The 21227-nt window shown below is 43.7% G+C and overlaps 1 protein-coding gene across 3 annotated transcripts in view; it reads left to right on the top strand.

Annotated features, from left to right (window-relative positions):
* The window catches only part of furinb (furin (paired basic amino acid cleaving enzyme) b), a 117425-nt gene extending 96198 nt beyond the window's left edge, over nucleotides 1–21227 (top strand). For 2 of the 3 annotated variants that reach the window (XM_084058918.1, XM_084058919.1), the window contains exons 9-16: nucleotides 244–456; nucleotides 3004–3104; nucleotides 5323–5426; nucleotides 6473–6611; nucleotides 7581–7760; nucleotides 12647–12777; nucleotides 14695–14823; nucleotides 19863–21227. In XM_084058918.1, coding sequence (XP_083915044.1) covers nucleotides 244–456; nucleotides 3004–3104; nucleotides 5323–5426; nucleotides 6473–6611; nucleotides 7581–7760; nucleotides 12647–12777; nucleotides 14695–14823; nucleotides 19863–20572 — 1707 coding nt within the window. In that variant the 3' untranslated portion in view covers nucleotides 20573–21227. The remainder of the gene's footprint in view (nucleotides 1–243; nucleotides 457–3003; nucleotides 3105–5322; nucleotides 5427–6472; nucleotides 6612–7580; nucleotides 7761–12646; nucleotides 12778–14694; nucleotides 14824–19862) is intronic. The other variant, XM_084058920.1, reaches the window with a different exon arrangement.

The raw sequence follows: 21227 nt of genomic DNA, 5'->3' as shown, positions 1-21227 counted from the left end.
TAAAAAATATATATTCAAAGTTTTGCACACATTTTCACGATTTCTTTCACAAATAGCAGATCTACAAGCTCATAGTGCTATTTTTGAATAGCCAAAGAAATCTAAAGTGACACAGCTGCGTTCCCGGATTGAATGGGTTAATGGCTCTTCTTATGCGAGTGTCTCTCTCGCTCTCTCTCTCTCACACACTAATGGCCTCTCTTTCAGATGTACCTTTCACATGTGGCGTTGCCTTTTTTTCAGGGTCGCGGTGGACTGGGCTCCATCTTCGTGTGGGCGTCGGGGAACGGAGGCAGGGAGAAGGACAGCTGCAACTGCGACGGCTACACCAACAGCATCTACACCCTCTCCATCAGCAGCACCACCCAGTACGGCAACGTGCCCTGGTACAGCGAGGCCTGCTCCTCCACCCTCGCCACGACCTTCAGCTCCGGAAACCCCAGCGAGAAACAGATAGTGGGTGTCAGGCAAACGCACAAACACTGCACATAACACTCGACACCCTTGGGACAAACCCTGTAAACAACAAACAAACAGACGAACCCTTCGGGCTGAGAGGGTAGAGAGGCCGTCCCTCAGCAAGATACTGTATCTAACCCCTAACTGCTCCCCCCTGAGTGCTCATTATAACCATCTGAGCAGCCATCTATCAGCTGGGTGAAACTGAATAACAAAGGTCTCCCTCTTCCTTATACTTCCTTGACTGGGGTCCCTCAGGGGTCTGTACTTGCCCCCCCCCCCAAATCTTTTCAACAAATAATGAGCTTGTAGATCTGCTATTTTCACTGAATGTTCACCTACTGTATTATGAGATGCCCAAAATAGGGATGCTCGGGTTCATGTGGTTAAACCAGTGGTTCTCAAAGTGGGGTCCGGGGACCCCTAGCGGTCCTTGAGGGGGCACCAGGGGGTCCCCAAAAAAATGAGTAAATATAGTGTGAAAATCAGTTTAACCATATACATCGAGTATTTGAAATGCGTCGCGTTGTGAGCTTGTATATCGGCTATTTTTAAACAATCGTGAAAAGATGTGAATAATGTGGATTTTTTTTTTACATTTTAACAACACAAATCTTGTATGGGGGTCCCTGATCGGGGACCGTGGTGAAATACATATCAATGTGGGGGTCCTTGACATGAAAAGGTTTTGGAACCAATGGGTTAAACCACCACATGATGTCAATTCTAATAGGAAAAACAAAACCGATGAATTGTACAATATTGTCTCATTAGCATTCATAACACTCTCATGATGTGTTTTGTCATACGTTATGGCACAATGCCACAGCTCATTGGCCGTGGTTGTCATATGTTGTTTGCCACTGAGATGTCTGTGATCGAATACCGTGAATAGGATTTTGGTCGTTCGATGCTGATAATAAGTGGAGGAAATTACAAGCGCCATATCTGCTCCTTGTTTGTTTGCGTGCCATTGTTTGTTCCTTCACAGAATTCATCATCGTGTCTGCCATCTAAAGCAAACAAAACGAGCACTTGCATATCTTAGGGACTTAGTTTTGAATTTGTATTCCCCTCCTCAAAGCTGTTTTGCGCTGCAAATGTGGAAAAACTAAATGATCAACTTGAATGCCAGTGAAAGGCAAAAGTCTACATACTGTTACCATACTTCTGTCCGGCCTGAATAAACACCATAAATCGGTGGACCTTTAAATAAGACTCATAAAATTGTTTCACACACATCTAAAATGAGAACAGAGACAGAGAATAACATAAAAAAAACTGCAAGTCTGCCATTCCCTCCAAGCTCAACCAGAAGCACGCTGCAGGCAAGCAAACACAACTCCTCAAATGTGCGAAAAGCAGTGATTAATGAAAGAAGCCGCGCTTTGTACCATGACTAATGTACTGCCGTAGCAGGCGGTGTACCACGTTTTGTCATCTTGCGGCTTCTAAGTACATGTTATGTAGCATTAGGGGGGAAAGGTTCTGCGGCAGGGATCAAAATACTTGAGTTATGGGTTTTTTCCATGCTAAAACATGTTCTTTTTTTCTTAAGCTGTCGAGCACTGTAGATGTTATTGGCAGGACTCTCGTGACAAGTTTCTCTGGGTTCTTTTACGAGTGTCTGAGGCATAACAGGCTTGCGTATTAACCCCCCCCCCCTTCCTTTACTTTGTTTATTTCCTTCTACTGACAGCTAGGCATCTTTTCCACGATTCTAAACCAGGTGCATGCTACTCTGGGAATGAGGATACAGGTCATTAGTGCCCCAAGCTGTCAGGCAGACAGTGGCTCGACCCACACACACACACACACACACACACACACACACACACACACACACACACACACACACACACACACACACACACACACCTGGAATCTGTCCCTTACCTTCACAGTTCCTTTTACCCTGTGGCGCCCCGTGCGTCTGTGACTTGTCCTCGTCATGACCCACACGGGCCCTCGTTAAATTTCCGCCAATGGCAGGAACGAGAGACGAGGGACGCGGCAGAATCAGAAATGGATATTTTTACCCTAATGGCATGGCTCTGCTTCTCTGTGCCCTCCTTGGCTGACTAATCTGACTTGGCTGACATCCACCGCCTGGTCGGTAGCTCTTTGCCAGGGAGCTGCTGACCTTGGATTGAATTGATTGTCTGATTCTTCTACTCTCGTTCATCAAATCGCCCAATAGCCGCGGGCAGAACTGCCACAGTCCACTGGCCCACCCTGTGTCCAAAAAGCCTTCAGCGTAATATTCACTCAGGCTGCTGGGAAAATCATGTCAGATTGACAGACACGTACGCTCTTCTCTCTCTCTCTCTCTCTCTCTCTGTTCGTGTCTTTTACTGAATTTATACTCTGTCGAACAACGATGTTACTCACCGATAATAGCAGATCGACACGCTTTGACCTGTTATGAGGTTGTAAGTCGGCGTAGAGCTGTAGAGCAGTGAGTGACACCAGTGTGCAAAGTAGTCAATTATAAACCAGGATTTTCACTATACTGTACCATATCTCTCCATTTCTGTCTTCCAGGTGACGACTGACTTGAGACAGAAATGCACGGACACTCACACTGGGACGTCTGCCTCTGCCCCGCTGGCGGCTGGGATCATTGCCCTGGCTCTGGAGGCTAAGTGAGTGTGTTCATGTTCATGTGTGTCGCCTGTTAAGAGAAACACCTGCTCCATCCTAATGCCTGGATTACAGCTACATACAGAGCGGTTTCTGCTGGCGTCACTGGCGTCCATTGCAACATAGATGGATTGGTCCCGTGGGAGAAAATTATTATGTGTCATTGCAGTACCGCAGTTATGAAACAGAGCAGACACAGAAAAAGAGATGCTGCTAGGAGTAAAATAATACTAATGCTACTACTAATAATAATAAAGAGAAACAGGTAGTAATGCACAGGGAACTTTGTTAAAATGCACATTTGCACGCACACGTCTGAGAGTGTGCGTGCATGTCCTGGTTCGCAATCCTAACACAGACAGGGGGAAAAAAGCCAAAATAGCAATAAAATAGCTATTTTAGATATTGACATTTCCAGATCCGCTATACAGCCTTTAAAACTGGTCTCCATATATGGACATATTACTTTTGTGACGCCCACCGCCCGCCCACAAGCCAAATTTAATATAGGATATATATATATATATATATATATGGTATATAAAGATAGATAGATAGACATAAGATTCATTTTCTGCTGTATGTATACTCGCTAGTCTCCGTATTGCCACATATTTCCTCATTAGGGATTGGCTGACAGGTGTCAGGTCTAATCAGATATCATGCCGCGAGTCAGTTTGAATGCTCATTACGTCGTGCCACGCATGCATCCCTGGCATCCCCCTGTGCCCGCACCCTGCCACTGTCAGCACTGATACCAGGCCCTCAGCAAGCCACCGCTCCATGGAGCAGGGTTCTGACTGGCAGGAGTGAAGTGTTAGCCCGCATAGACTAAACATCCATCACATTCAGTGACAAACCAAAGGCAATCATTCGGTGTAAGCACCTCAACCGCCCCGTTACACACACACACACAAACACGCACGCACACAAAGCCTGATTTGTACTCAAATCTATCTAGAAGCTCACAATGCTTATAGATGCACAACACACAACCTAGTATAAACCGCAAATCGGGCATTAGAGGCACTAGCGGCGTGGTTCTCAAAGTGGGGTCCAGGGACCCCTCAGGGTCTTAACAGGTCTGTAACTCTGAGAGAGTACAAATGGAACCAAATGGACCATTTGCTGTCTGAGTTACGGCGGTCCTTGAAATGAAACTGTTTGAGAACCACTGCGCTAGTAATAACAAGGTAGATAGTAAATCTCAGTCAGAGCACACCAGAATTCACAGAGATGGAATCATTTAATAGGAAGAATGCTGTCTCGGTTTTCTAGTTTTTTTTTCTTTCTTTTGCACCTCCGTCTCCTCCACCTTGTTGGGTGAGGTGACATTGAGTGGATAGGGCTTCATGTCCGTTAATAACACATGAGAGGGGTTGTGAGAGATGGGAATGCTGATGTGTGGGGTGGGGGGGGGGGGAGGCGAGAGGGGCCGCAACACAATTCAGTGTTTCTATTTCTGTCTCTGCTGCACACGATGGCACCGGAGTGAGCAGTAAAGCCCTGTGATTCATGGTTTGATTACCTTAAACCACTGAGCCTACCTCTCTCTCTCTCTCTCTCTCTCTCTCTCTCTCTCTCTCTCTCTCTCTCTCTCTCTCTCTCTCTCTGTGTTCAGTGAAAGGCTTCACCCTCTAAATAGGTAGAACGAGGCTTTATTATTTGGTCTCCTGCTCTAGTTGAAGGTGACCCATCCCCGAATCCCAGAGCTCATTAGAAACTATCATTACAGACGAGACGAGGCGCTCTCCTCCGGGGCGCCGTAGCCACCAGGCGATCCGCTCCGAGGCAAGTTGTCGCCGCCTTCCCTGACCTTTTCACACAACGGTTTACGGTGTGCCTTTTTATAAAACGGTGTTTTATACCTGCGTTAAGCCCCATAACCTGAGCCCGTTTCTCTGTTATGACTGACCTCTGGGGCTTCCTCTGTGTTGAAGTGATGAAACATGATCTCACAAAAGATCAGCGTGGCCCGTCCTCATCCATGTAGGTCGGCGTGTATCTGCTTCATGATCGCATTTCAGGTGTGTCTGGTGTAACTTGACCTTTTCTGTGTCCTACAAACTCGTTATTCCATTACTCTGTATTGTGTATAGGCTTAAGACTGTGAAACCCCTCACGCACCCTAGGCACACAATGCAGAGCAGTGGCAGAAAGCTAATACAGTGTTTTGTTGCGAGGTGTTTTGTTGTGATGAGTTGTGTTGTGTCTCTGCAGCATGAACCTGACCTGGAGGGACATGCAGCACCTGGTGGTGAGGACGTCGCGCCCCGCCCACCTCAGCACAGACGACTGGAAGACTAATGGTGTCGGACGCAGAGGTACGGGAGGGCAACAGTCATATGGGAACAAACAAAAGCAGTGTTTATTTGCTGTGAAGAGGAGAAACATTCTCACGCTGAAAAATGAGCTCTCGATATTGAATTCGCTTGCATTCCGTTCACATAGTCAGGCATCAAGGCGTACTGTAGCTGGGGAGAACGCTGCATAATGTTGTTCTTCCAAGGTAACATGAACAAATCACCGCAATGAGTGCATAGTCATGCGGCAAAGAGCGCAGACGCATCTGGCATAGATGGATCTGCTCTATCAATCTATGACTGATAGATCTGTCCCAAGAATGATATGCAATAGAGGAGATATACAAAACATCTCTATATAAATGCGATCAAAATGCTCATATCTACAACATGCCAAACAAGGACAACAATTATAAAACGGACATTTCTGTTGCTTTATTCTGTCTGGCTGCGTCCCAGTTGTAAAATACACACACCTAGACCGCCTGGTGTAATTGTGGTGACTACTTTTTACAAATGACTCTTTTTACAATTACTTCAAAACTGTTTTCATGGGGATATGTCTATGTATGTTGCCATATTAACTACTATATAAAATTGGTTACCATGGAAGGCCTTGGTTTACAGTGTTTTAGAATAGCTAAAGACTGACTTACTTACAGTAGTTGCACACCAGTGTCGCACACCAAACACAGACGATCTACAAGCTCACAACAGCACTGTGAGCTTGTAGATCGGCTATCTTTGGTGCACGAAACCTGCCGGCAACTAACTGTATATGAGGCTTAAGGGGGTTGTAGGCACTCTGCTTCATGTCGTGCCCAACAATGCCCCTTAGCTGTCCTAAAATCACCACAATCCACGGCCTCTGGGGGCTTGTTGCTCTATCACGCTAGGTGACAGTTCATCAATAAGTCATACACCGTAACAAAAGGCCATTCAATCCAGGTGTGAGACTTTGTTTGCTGTGCTCAACCCCCCAAGATAAAGTCCCTGATAACATTTAACACAATAAGTGGACATGGCAGATTAAACCCCATTTTCTGACTCGTTCTCCTCACACACAGTGAGTCACTCGTACGGCTACGGACTGCTGGACGCAGGTGCCATGGTGGCGCTGGCACAGAACTGGACCAGCGTGGGACCACAACACCAATGTGTTCACACCATGCTTACAGAGCCAAGGTTAGGAGAGAGAGAGAGAGTGTGAGAGAGAGTGTGCACACTGTAGTGTAAGAGACACTATTGCATGCATGTCATTTAACTAATTAAGCCATAGATACTTCATCGCAGAGTCCTGCAACGGGCCGGGTACCCAGCCCGTTGCCGTCAAATTAAAATCATCTGACAATGTAAACAACGACACGTGTGTCCTCCGTTCTTCACTTGACGTGCAGATTTCTGAACGAACCTGACCACTGAATGTACTGCTATTGTTGAATCTTGTGTTAAAAGCATTTTAACACTTTTAAATTGAGTGACTGTCTGTAGGCTACTGCATGTAATCACCGGGGCGGTCTACGGATCTGATTATTGACGGGCGGGTGTGGGTTGTCAAATTTGGACCTGTGCAGGACTCTGCTTCATCGTACGACGAATAGTGAAAAAAGCCAATCTATAAGCTCTGTGTGCCTGTACAGCAGCGGTTCTCAAAGTGGGGTCTGTGAACACCCAGGGGTCCTTGAGAGGCTTCCAGGGGCTCCTCATCAAAATCAGTTTAAGCACTTTCACCCTATTTTATACTTGGGCTATTCGAAAACATTACTGATCTACAAGCTCACAACGTGTTGAGAGTTTGTAGATTCTACGACACAAATCTTGTCTTATAGGTTCTCTACAAAACCTTTTCAGATGGGGGTCTGCGGCCAATGTAGGGGTCCTTGACATGAAAATGTTTGCGAACCACTGCTGTATTAGGCATCCAATGCAAAAAGATGAGTTTGCACACTGTAGCTCTCTTCTATGACTTTATTGTGGCATCCACCAAAAAAAAGTGACATTTCCCAGCACACTGCTTTTCTTCAGAAGTGAACTCATCTTTTTGCCTTTGATCTGTGTTCTTTTGAGCTCAGCACCTGCCTTTAAATGGTTTGTTTGGATGTGCGTGACCTCCTTTGATCCTCGTTAGGCGTCCAGTGCAACATTAACCTCAGCCCTCTCCTCCCTGGCCCACAGAGACATAGGCAGCAGGCTGTCCTTCAGCAAGACGCTGGACGCATGCTGGGGGCGGCCGGAGTTCGTCAGCTCCTTGGAGCACGTCCAGGCTCGCCTCACCCTGTCCTACAACCACCGGGGGAACCTGGCCATCCATCTGATCAGCCCCCTGGGCACGCGCTCCACCCTGCTGTCTCCCAGGTGAAGAGTGCATGCCACACGTCACTCTTTGCCTGTCCCTCCTAGGCCTGAGATAACACAACCACTCCTGTCCTCTAGACCCGAGAACCTGAAATACCTTTCCCCCTCAGCCACTTGACATCAAACATCCCCAACAAAAATCATAAAAAAAGGAAATATCTAAAAAAAAACATTAGACAAAAACTATTTAAAAAAAAGGTGTGTTTAACAGTGTGTTAATCCATTTCATATTATTGGATTAACACACACTTATTCATTGTGTAAGTGTGTGTTAAACACTCACACTTACACGATGTAAAGTAAAACGCTATTAATTCAATATTCACCTCATACTCCAACTCCATTTGTGTTATTTATTTGTTATTGACAGCACGCCATGGTGTTACTATAGATTAGTAACCCGGCACAGCATGACGGAGCCATGAAACGGATTAGCATTATCAGCGTATGATAGACAGCATATGACAGAATGATATCAAGCTAAAGAAATGAGCTACATTCACTGAGGAAGACCCTTGTAGTGAGGGTGAGTGATTTTGTGTTTGTACTGAAAAAAGAGTACATTCTAGTGTGGAATCTGTGGATGAACAAGTTGTCATTATTTGTAAACACTACTTTGGCATTGCAGCACCTCAAGGTAACACTCTGTAACTCTCAACAACCACCTCAAACATCACCATAAAATCCCAAATGATTTAGCAACAACACATCACAAAACCCCGGCTGCTGCTAGGCCACACAAACCTCAATAACGCAATTGTTACAGAAACGATCGAGGCACTTCGATAAAAAATATGTCTCCGGTCAACGTGGTTCAAAACAAGGGGTTTAAAAACATGATGAAAATGCTAGACAAGAAAATCTCTCAACTGATAACGTTGTATTGGCTGCCCTGTACACTCAGTGTTGCATGACAGTCGAGAAAAAAAAGCTCACAGGACAGCTGAAACTCACTCACTGAAAACAGCAGATCTACAATTTCAGAATGAGTTGCATCGCGACACATTGGCTGCGTTTACATGGACAGGTTTATTCCACTTCAATTCGGAATGAATGCTCATTCAGAATAGAAATGCTCATGTAAACGCATCGGTATGGCCATACTGGTCTGATCCGAATGAAATTTCATTCGGGTTTGAAGGGCTGGTATATACCGATAGAATCGGGCTACATTGCCCATGTAAACGCACTGGTATCAGACTGGTATACATTTGTTCTTTTGCGCATGTGTCATTGGCTAGCGCGGTGACGTAGACATGCCTTTGTCGTCAACCACAGCCTGCAGGACATAAGAGGGCCAGCCTTTGCGGTTGACAAAGTCACTGTAACCATCAGAGGGCGGGAGGATGGGGATATGAGTGCCATCGATAATCCCCATTATTTGGGGGATACGATGGGCTGCCTCAAACCGTCCCGCTATCACCACTGCCTCTTCATCACTTGGTACACGTATGAGCTGTCTAACCAGCCCGGCCATAATGCCCTTACAGAACATGTATAGGAACTTTTTCACAGTCGACTTGTGGATCCCAAACTGGTTGGCCACAAGTCGGTACTCCCCGCAGCTCCCAAGTTTATACAGGACTATGGCCACGGCCCCTGCTTTCAGTCGGCATCAGTGTACTCCGTGAGCACAATCCGCTCCCACCAGTCCTTACTGCGGACCTTCATCCATTGCCCCCTGGTGCTTCTGGGTGGGGGGGGGGAGAGGCGCAAGCCATGTGGAGTCTGGCGCTCCAAGCCCAAGTCGCAGACGCCCGTAGTTCTCCGCCGACCGGCTCCTCCTCCGGGTCAGCAGCAAATATAACAGGAGCTGATTTTGCTGCATTAAACTCATCAATAGCAGACCAATGGCCGTAGCCAGGATGCGGTGTGCTTCCATTATCAAACCTTCTCTCTACCTTCTCTCTCTTAACTTGTTTTATTGTCTCTCTTCTCTTCTTCCTCATTTACCTATATAGCTGGCAGCTTTGATTGATTGTGAGCTGTGGCTTGTTATTATTTCTCTCTGGCAGCCGTGACTTAATTGTTATTATTCATTACCAAGGCTGCCAGAGGTAAATAATAAATATGTTTACCTGTCAAACACCCCCGCCACCTCCCCCCGTCCCCCGCCCCCAACCTGGCCCGAAGCACTCTGCGCATGACCAGAGTTCTATTCCGAATGAATGCTTTGCTCATGTAAACGATTGAGGAACAGGAATACTTTTATTCAGGTGACATGTAAACAGTTGGGTATACATTTCTATTCGGAATGAGTTCATTCTGAATGAATAAATATTGTGCATGTAAACGCACCCACTGTGAGCTTGTACTGTAGATCTGCTGTTGGGTGAGCGACACCATCGTACAGCAAAATCTAAATCAGGCTTCAACCTCAAAATGTTGATAGGCTGGTGTTCTTGCCCAAGGAATTTTAAGTCTCTCCAAAAATGACTGGTGCTAAGTTTATTCATTAAACTTTTAATTAAAGATGAATTAACTAAAATAATGAGAAGTGACTTGAGTTATATTTTGTTAGAAGAGACTCAAGTTTTAAGTCCAGCACTTACTAAGCTTGGCTTAAACTTTGTCCATTTAAAGACCTGTCTAAACAGCAAGCGTCTACTCGCACCAAAAGTGTAATAAAAAAATAAGAATCTTGTGAGAGAATCCTGATGTCAAATAGTAGGGGGGGGGGGGGGGGGGATCATTTACATTTTAGTAAGAATCATACAGCATTATTAGTAATGTCAAATAAAAATAAAAATAAATTATTGTATAGAATTTGACTCTGTTTTGAGAAATTAGTGTGCGCAAAGTACTGATATATAAAATAGAATAAATAATTCAGAGGTTTTTGTACAGATATATTGCAATTATTTATAGTTGTCACAACATCGTCTTATAATGGTGCATGACTCCCACGTGCATCTAAGTATAAATCAAGCATAACTCTGCCCACACATCTTGTATACTGTCAGGAGCCTTTGTAGAAGAAAATGTTTTATTTTTTGTAACACCTGCTTTCAATGGACAGGTGCGTAGGAGGGGGACACTTAACGCAGAAAAACGTAGTAGTGCTCCTATAAGTGAAGACAGCTTGTCTTCAATTATGTACATTTATTATTGCAATGTTTCAGTCAACCAACCAGATGTTTGACAAAGCTCGGCTGATCGAAGCGTTGCATTAACCCAGTAAAACCGGGAAAGCATGTCATTTTAGATTTTAGCTATATATATATATAGCATGTTGGTTGGCTATTCAAAAATAGCAGATATACAAGCTTGTAGATCTGCAATTTTTTTTATCGTAACAAATCTTTGAACATATATATATTTTAAAGCAAACTTTTTTTTAACTCAAACCTTTGCTTCTGGGGGTCCCTGGAACTAAATATTTTGAGATGGGGGGTCGGTGGCCAAATACATATGATTTTGGGGGTCCTTGACATGAAAAGGTTTGAGAACCACTGATATAGCAACAAATGTTTTTCAGAAAGCATGTTTTTTGCATGTTGTCAGGGGTGGCAATTAACAAATATTTTCAGAATAGATAAATATGTTGTGGTTTTCTATATAGTATATAGTATATTATTATTGACTCTGTGCAATTAATTTAGACCTAAAATGCTTGGTTTACCAAGCGATAATGCCAAAATTGGTAAATGCTCATCACGTTATCTGAACCCAAACAGACCTCTTTAAATTGCATAATGTGTCAACCCACTGGTCCAAAACATTACACTTTCTAAATTATGCAAGAAATAAAGTAGTAATTAAACTACTAAAAAAACTCAGAGGCACTCAATCTCCCAAGTTTCTACATTTAAAAAGTCGTTATTAATTTGGCTGAACCATCAATTTAGGCAAACGCAACACTTGTGGACGGCAGCTCTGCCTCCATCAGGGGATACATAGATAACACACTTTTTTGCTTCTTTTTTAGAGTAGCCAATTATTATTTTTTATCAATCTCCAAAGATTCAAATTTTAAAAGCCCTCATTCATTTGGCTGGACCATTCATTTAGGCAAACCCAACATGTGTCGACAGCAGCTCTGCCTTCAACACTTTTTTTCTTTTCTTTTCTTTTAGAGTAGCCAATTTCCTTTCCATTTTTTCTCCCAATATGCCAATGCCCAAACTCCTCACACATTTCTCTGTAGTCTTGCCACCGCTGCCCCTACTGACTCACACCCACCAGGAGGACGTTAAGCGCATGTGTCCTGCTCTTCACCATTCAACACCGCAGAGGTTTCGAAAACCTAGTCTAGACTCAGTGTTGGACAGTGTACCCCTTGAGCCACCCGGGCGCCTCACACACATTTTCTAACATGGAACAAAGACAAAGCAATCACCTTTTGCTCAAGTTGTAAATAGCATATTGGGCATTTTTACATGATGCACATCTCTAAACTGATTATCCCATTCAATCCGGGAACGCATCTGTGTAATTTTAGATTTTAGCTATAACCATTATGTTATACCATTAAAAAATTGCAGATATACAAGCTCATAGCGTGGCACAGAGTGCTTCCATGAGCTTGTAGATCTGCAAAAAAAAATGTAATCGTGAAAATTTGTGCAAATCTTTCAATATGTATGTTTTTAAAGCGAACATTTGTAACTCAAATCTTTTCTTCTGGGGGTCCCTGGAACTAAATATTTTGAGATGGGGGTCGGCGGCCAAATTTTGGGGGTTCTTGACATGAAAGCGTTTGAGCACCACTGATATTATAGTAACATACATTTTTTCAGAAACCTGTTAGGATTTAGAAGACATTTATAGATGCGTTCCCAGATTGAGTGGGTTATTCAACAATTAAAAACATTTGATTTGATGAACCTTCTTAGCTGATTATTCCGATTCATTGCCTCATACTGTCCCTTCTCCTTTGTTCTCAGGCCTCATGACTTCTCCTCGGAGGGTTTTAACGACTGGGCCTTCATGTCCACTCACTCGTGGGATGAGAATCCTCAAGGGGAGTGGACCCTGGAGATCGAGAATGAGGCAGGAGGAGGAGGACATGAATATGGTAACACAATTCACCAGCCGTCACCCTAGAGAGCCCACTTCTCATCATCGCACAAGACCCACTTTTTACCTGTGGTGTAATGTAACTAAGTACATTTACTCAAGTACTGTACTTAAGTACAATTTAGTATTTTTTTTCAATTTCACAAGTTAATACTAATACTCCACTACATACCGGAGGCAAACCTTTTACTTTTTACTGCACTACATTTGTTTGACAGCTTTAGTTACTTGCAGATTTATTTTTTTCCGGACTGTAAGCCGCTACTTTTTTCCCATGCTTTGAACCCTGCGGCCTATACAACTGTGCGGCTAATGTATGGATTTTTACAGCTAACGGCCACTAGGGGACCTTCTAAATCTATGGATTTTACAACTGCGGCTTATAGTCCAGTGCGACTTGTATATGTACACATTTGTTTTTTTCCCTAAATTCGGCTGGTGCGGCTTATATTCAGGTGCGCTTTATAGGCCGGAAATTACGGTATTATTATAACAAAACATGTATTAACCAATTAAGCCCTATTTTGTACTTTGAGCGGCTATTCGAAAATAGCCGATCTACCAGCTCACAACATGTCGCGGTGGTGGTGCATTGTGAACTTGTAGATCTGCTACTGTATTTTCGAAAAACGTTTGACACATAAGATTTTCAAGTGGGCCCTGAACATGGAAAGGTTGAGAACCACTGTCCTAAAGGGATAGTTCACCCAAAACATTACTTTTTTTTCTATCGATTAGTCACCCCATGGAGACATGAATTCATGGATATTTTTGTGTTTTTGTGGCATTCCTAAGCCAATAATTTGATGACCAGCGGACCGGTAGGCAGCGGTTCTGGTAGGAGACACAAAGGAGACTCTTTGTGTCTCCTACCGGAACTGCTGCCGGTCATCAAATTACTGGCTTAGGAATGCAACAAAAACTAAGAAATATCCACGAGTTCAAGTCTCCATGGGGTGATCGATAGAAAACAAATCATTTTGGGGGTGAACTATCCCTTTAACACACTCACTGCTTTCCAAGCCTCTTCTCCCCTCCCTGTTCTACCCTTTGTTTCCCATTTCCTCCGTAATGGAGTTCAGGGCAGAAAACTCAGATAAGCACATCCTGACTAAAGGCAAAACATACACAGTAATATCCTCTGTGTTAATTGAAGTCGTGAGAATGTACAAGTCCATTTCGTTCCATTTGTATAATCGCCGTGTTACATTAGTACACTTTGATAACAACCATTAATGTATGAAATTCTGTGTTTTTGCCATGAAGTTCATTTCCATTGGAACTGTTATTTTAGTGACTCATGTTTGCCTTCAAGAGAGATCAGGCCGTAAACAGCTTGACTCATAGGGTCCTGGAGCATTCCCAAGGCGCTGTTTACCTCACCACAGAGCGGGAAATAGGACGGGTGGGCAGGGAAAGCCACAGGTTAGAAGTGCAGCAGTTAATCTAACTAATGGATTATTAAAAAAAAATATTTTAAAATAATAAACATAAAATGTATCCCTATTTTGGGCATGTCATTATAGGCAAAAAAGGAATAAACAGCAGTTCTACAAGCTCAGCACTTGTAGACATGCTTTTTCCACTATGTTTTCAATAACACCATTGCACGACAAAGTGTACAATAGGGCTTACGTGGGTTATTGATTTGTAGATATATAAACATTCTAAAAGAATATAGATTGAAAAAAAACATGCTCCTCAGTTATTCGATTAATCGTAAAAGTAATCGATAGAATAATCACTATGGAAATAATCGATAGTTGCAGCCCTATGCCAGTGCAGATCTCTTCCTCCATCTCCTCATACTAGCCTTGTGTCTCAGCCGACTCGCCCTTCTCCATGTCCCCTCCTGGGATGAACATGGCACTGTCTTACTCTTTCAAACTGACATTTCCTCCTCTTCTCCCCACAGGCGTTTTGAGTCAGTTCACTCTCATCCTGTGGGGGACCGGGCCCAGCGCCGTTAACCCCTCGGCGGCCGACTTCCCCCGGCCGTCCAACAACAGCTGCAAGACCTTTGACGCCCAGCAGATCTGTATAGGTGAGACTGACAGTAGTGGCTCAGAAAGTGTCCCTTAACAGCAGTGGTTCCCAATTGTTTTCCCTTGTAGCCCCCACTTCTTACATCTAACACAACGTGTCGTGATGCTGGGGTTCAAGTGGGTCATTCCAAACAGACATGGCCTTCCCAGGTTGGGAACCAGTGCCTTGCAGCTGCACATCAACCCGCTGAACGCCTCGCTCTCATTGGTATGAGCGTGAGGAGAAGTGACATCCTATATGAAGCAGGCTGTAGACACCAAACTGGGATTAGAGTTAGGGTGACGAGGCTTTTTCTTTTGCTGCCCCAACCCTGTGGAATGCACTCCCCAATACTCTCAGAGAAGCCCCCCCACCCTCCAATCCTTCCAAACCCACCTCTTCAATATGGCTTTCCCCAGCTAACTGCCCACCCCCCTGTTTTACTGTTCCACAGTTTTTATAGATTTGACTGCATAGTCTTAACCTTTTTAGTGTTTTTCCTAATAAATTAGATTTCTTTCCCCTCCCCCCCATGTGTTTTGGGTACTTAGAAAAGCGCTTTATACATTTATTAGAGTTGGGAGCAGAGTTATTATAATTAAATAAAGGCTGAATGTATTAGTTAATGTTTTTATTTAGTTTTTCAGTTTCTTGTTTGATTTCAGAAGTTAGTTTTGTTAGTGCATAAGTAGTTTTAGTTTTACAGTAGTTTTAAGAATTTACTAGTTTTAGTTTGTTTTTATTTAGTTTTAGTTGTTTGTTAGCCTATTCGGACAAACGCTGAAACACGTAAGATGAAAGAAAGCTTGATATCAGATTAGACAGTGGAAAAACTAAAATGAAGATGATTCGTTTTAGTTAGTTTTGAATTGGTCATTTTTATTTATATTTATTCATTTTGTAGTATACATTTTTATTTTAGTTTCAGTTAACAAAATTAATAATTAACTATAATAACCGTGGAACTTGGGAGGACCAAACGTATACATGCAGACGGCACATTCACAAGTATTCACACTTACTTTGCTGGCTTGCTTACTTAAAAGCATTTTTCGCTGAGCACGCCTGTGTGTACGCCAGCAATGAATAAGCACTCTGCCAAACGCGTCTGAAAACAGCATATGTCATGTCAGTTTGAATCAAGAGCACAGCGGCTTGAAGTACCAGCGGGAGATGATAGTGCAGCAACAATGCAAGAGCCGTTCAAGTTGCCAAGCAGCTGCGTGGGAGGATGGCTGCGGACCCCCCAAAAGCTAGGCAGACAGGGTCAGAAGATCTTTCCTGGCGCACAGCATTGTGATGTTTACCACCCACACGTGTCTTTTGTTATGCTGTATTTCAGATAGATCAGCATAGAGAGACATGAAACAAAGCGTAGAGAGAGACGGGACATGCGAGACACGATAGGGGTCAGATTCCCATCCAGGGCCTCATGCTTTAGGAGCTTTATGTTTGGTGCACCAGACACCCACCCATGTATTTTTTTTATTTGCCAAAACTTGTATCTACCGAAACCTTCATTCCAGGAGTAATCTTAACCCTAACCTCACAAACACTATGCCTAACCTTAACACTTACCTCACAGAAATTATGCCTAAACCTCAAAACCCTGTCCACCTGGGCGAAACACCGGGAAAAGAGACTCTCCCCTGCCATTATGTTGGCTTTTTTCTGAAAGGCTTAGATGCACTTCCTGAACCTCTAACCACATTCCTCATCCCCAAAACAGTCAAATCATCTCTCATAACACTAAGAAACTAACAATCATAATGATGACCATGTGCGTTAAAAAACACCAAGTCAGTCAATCTCTTCAACATACCAGTAAATGTATAGCATATGTACAGTATAGCACCTTCTGGTTCAATTCAATTTCAATTCAATTTTATTAAAGTGTCAAATCACAACAAGTTGTCTCAAGACACTTTACATGTAGAGCAGAGACCCGACAGTCCCACCCTGAGCAAGCAATTTTGCGACAGTGGCAACGAAACACTCCCCCTTAACTGGAAGAAACGGGTCATTACGTAAACCCTAACACACTACCAAAATGGCAAGTATTTGCATCAAAACTGGGCAGATTGTGTTTATAGCGCATATTTTTCTCTATCTATAGTGTGGTCGTTAACTTTATCCCCCCCTCCCCCCCACCACCACCACCACTGCTGCACAACACACAAAATGGTGGCCCGTGTCTCATTTGGAACATTCGTACTATCGTCGCTGCCGGGTGGAAACCTCATATGTCCAAAACCATTACTTTGTTTTCAGAATTCACATTTAAAGACAGCAAAAATAGCTGACCTACAACAAGCACAAGACGCGTCGCATTGCGACACGTTTTGAGCTTGTAGATTGCCATACTACAGTGCAGTGTCTCACAAAAGTAGCAAAAATAGCCGTAGTTGGGCATTCATTTACGAAAAGACATAAAAATTTAAATATGGAGATAAGAGGTTTCTGCCCGACAACAACGCTATATTCCTTCCCCTGCCGCCCGTCCTCTGTGTGCCTCTCTTCCTCCACAACACCACGCACTCGGACACCTCTTGCCTGGCCCCGATTGACTCTTGCTCCATTTTCACAGTTTGTTGTGTTCACAATTTGCCCCTGTGGGATGGAATTGACAGCATGTTGTGTCAAGTTACTCACTCCGATCACCCATCATTGCTGGCATTGTATTTTGTACAAACACAATTCTCATTGTAAATAGTATTTTGCGTGCAAAGTTTTACCCAGTGAACAACCGTGTCGATGCAAATTGGAAATGTACATAGCCAGCCAATTGAGGGAAAATCTGTTTTGACTGGGTGTCAAATTGCATCTACACTGACTTTCTTTAGTCTTTAGTGTTTTGTTTTCTGTGTGAACACAGTGAGAAGTGAAATAGTGCATTTGCCAATTGCCTTATTGGTGTGGGGTTTTTTGGCACTGTTAAGAGAATGAGGCAGCGGCGATTCTAGGATCAGACCTTTAGGGGAGCTCAGCCTTTAAGCCACAGGATAATGCAGTGGTGGAAGAAGTACTTTTTCTTTTACTTGTTCTTACTTACACTTGAGATTCTAATTCCCTTTTCTGTGGAATTTCTTGATAGTCGCGGTCAATTACAGTACTTCCCAGTAACTGACCCTGACTGTTTTTATTTTATTTTTTCTCATCTCACTCCTGCCTGCCACACGTTTTTTTTATTGTCTGCTCCCCCAAAAATCATCATTGGTTAATGTCTATTTGAAGCTCTACCGTGAAAACCTGGTAGTTTCCTTAGCTCTGCATACAGTATTATTCAACATGACATTTTTTCATTCGCTTAATTTCTTGAAAAGGCCTGGTCAATGAGGCGGAAGGCCATTTACATGTAAAATGGCATCGTCTTATTTGTTCTTATTTTGTTCATGTATGTACTGTACGCATGTTCTTATTTTGTTCATGTATGTACTGTACGCATGTTTATTTATGTGGTATGTATAAGGCAGGACGTAATACGAACAGGAAGGATTGTTAACGTCAGTTGTGTTTTTTTTTGTGTAATATGTCATATAATCCCATATGGGATGGGCCAAAATGGTGGCATGACACGAAAATGAAAAATGTCATTCATTCATTCTTCCAAAGCATAAATATTGATTTTTTTACAACTAAATCTGGTCTTTAGACATACTGTACTGTACAGTAGCACTCAATGATTTGACGCAGGTCTGTGATGTCACAGGCTGAATGTCAATCATGGCCTCACTAAATACATGTATTAGTCGAGATCAGCTAATTCTGCTAATGTTCGTTCGAGTATGAGGGCTCAAGTGGTTAACAACGTTTGAAAAACACATGAGCGCACATGTGGGGGATCTCAGCTTTGTCAGATGTAAGAAGGGAAAAAAGGTTGGGAACCACTGCATTACTCAGTGAGGAATTTATGCAGGAAGGTTTAGTTATCCTTTCCGCTGTGGTGCGTGTGAGCTGGTGTTCTGTTCGGATGTTCTCTGTACAGATGTTCTCCGACTGTCACTCGTTGGATTACCCAAATTCTGGGAGGAACAAACGTATTCATATTCATAGATCCTGACTGGAATACTGAATGAGGGCAAAGATAGAGGCACAGTAAAGTTCCTTTTAGGGAGGTTTTTGGGGGTGAGAAAAATAGTTGACATTGATGTAAATTTTATTGAATAGAGTTTTTTAAGGATTTAAACCACGGGACATGTGGAAAGGGACTTTAAATGGTCTTGCTGGCAATGCAAGATTGAATTAACTGGTTTAAGAAATAGTTACAGTTTTTTAGCTTGTCAGTTTTTCAGGTAGACCAAGGCTGGTCAAAGCCGGCACCGAGGCATTTCATTTGGGCTGATACCTTATTCACCGGGTTGAGTGGGTGCACATAGGGTTTAATTGGTTAATCTATGTAATAATAATCTAGATCTACAATGTAGCTTGTAACTAACGTTTTCAAATAGTTGTAGTGGAGGAAAAAGTATTTAAAATGTTTAAATACTCAAGTAAAGTAAAAGTTTTACTTAACTCTTTCACTGCCAGACTTATTTATGGCTGCGTGCACCCACTGCCAGGGATTTTTCGATTTTCTTACCTTTTGAAGTAGTCACAGAATATTTATCTTGAGTATGATTGATCCCTGATCGTTGCTAATCACAGAGGGTTTCACTGAGCTTCCGAGAAAGAAAAAAAAATGTCACTGCGACCTCCTGTTTGCTTTCATATGCCTTTGAAAATAACATGTCTTGGCCAAAAATACATAGTAAAAAAAAAAAAGTACACAGGAGCCGAGATACAGGATTTTTAAGTAATAAGTTAACTAGGAAGTGAATGGAGCAGTACATCTTCGGATGGCGTTATCTCTGGTTCTGTGTTTTTTTTGTTTTGTTTTTTGTTTTTTAAGTCGTCATAAGTCGTTCTTGGCAGCCAGGGCGTTATGACGATGTGTCGTTATAAGTCGTTCTTGACAGTGAGAGAGTTAAGTACAGTATAATAAATTACTTTCCACCACTGGTGTGTTGGTTGCATCATATCAGACTCACCTCCCCTTCCGTTTGTTGTCATCTCTTCCAGAGTGCAGCCCTGGCTTCTCCCTCTTCCTCCAGGGCTGCGTGAAGTTCTGCCCGCCGGGCTTCACCTCGGGACCTCAGCTCCTCAACCTGTCCCTGGAGACCTGGGTGGACCTCTCCTCCGTCCAGGCCTGCTTGCCCTGCAACCCCAGCTGCCTCACCTGCTTCGGCACGGGCCCCACCGACTGCCTCTCCTGCCCGCCTCACAGCCACCTGGTCCTCACCTCCTGTCTACACCAGAACCAGGTCCAGCGTAAATCCCCCGGCGGGGGGGTTCAGGGCGATGTAGCCCAGCTCGGCGGGGAGACCTCGGCAGAGGGTGACGGCGGTGGAAACGGAGGGGGAGGAGGCGTTGAACTCCTCGCCCCCGGCGTAGCCCCGTCCTCCCGCTGGCCCGCCCTGGTGGCCGTGCTCAGCTGTGCCTTCATCCTGGCAGCCTTCGCCGGAGTCTTCCTCCTGCTGCAGATGCGCTCGGGCGGCCCGCCCTGGAGCTGGAAGTCCAGGCGGCCGCCCCACGCTGAGTCGGGGGCGACGAGGGGCATCAGTCTGGCCTTCGGCCAGGGACACGAGAGGAAGACGCGGATATGCTACAAGGGCATCCCCACCGTGTGGGGCGATGAGGACATGGTGACGTATGAGTCTGAATCAGACAGTGAGGAGGTGGACTGCCACAGCGAGAGGACAGCTTTTATCAGGACACAGAGCTCACTCTAGCGCTCACTGTCTCACCGTCTGGTCTGTCTCTAAAACCCATGTGTCTTGTTGTTTGTCTGTCTCTAGCCGTGACACTGGCTCTGTGAGACGGTCAGACTGTCTCTAGAGCCAGGCTGTCATGAGACTCTACACACTGTCAATTCCTTAGTGTTAGTTTAACTCTGAGAGCGTACAAATTGAACCAAATGGACCTGTACCGGTTCATTTGGTTCTATTTGTACACTTCTCTGAGTTACATGCCCTCAAGGGTCCATTTGGTTCCATTTCTACATTCTTGGGAGTCACAAGCCCATAAGGGTCTATTTGGTTCCATTTGCACATTATTTGAGTTAAATTAACACTAAGGATTTTACTGTGTAATGTAACCTCAGCCAATCACCAGAAAAATGCATAGGCCTTACAATGTTATTAAAATCCAAATGCATAAAGGAAAATCAATTGAAAGTCATTGTTTAGTTGTTTGTGTTTTTTGTAATTTATCATATTTGATTAAGACGATGAGATTATATTGATTCACTATGTATTTGCTTTGACATTCATACGCCAGTTTAACTCAGTGGTGTATTGCAATTTATTTTAATGTCTGAATTTCTGTTATATGACCAATGTATGAGTGTATTTATCCATTTTCTTTAAAGTCTTACTGTGTAGCGTC

This window comes from Gymnoscopelus microlampas, assembly GCF_963454915.1.
Source record: "Gymnoscopelus microlampas genome assembly, chromosome: 6".
Taxonomy (NCBI): domain Eukaryota; kingdom Metazoa; phylum Chordata; class Actinopteri; order Myctophiformes; family Myctophidae; genus Gymnoscopelus; species Gymnoscopelus microlampas.
Note: the sequence above shows the minus strand (reverse complement) of the source record. Positions and strands in the feature narration are given on the sequence as shown.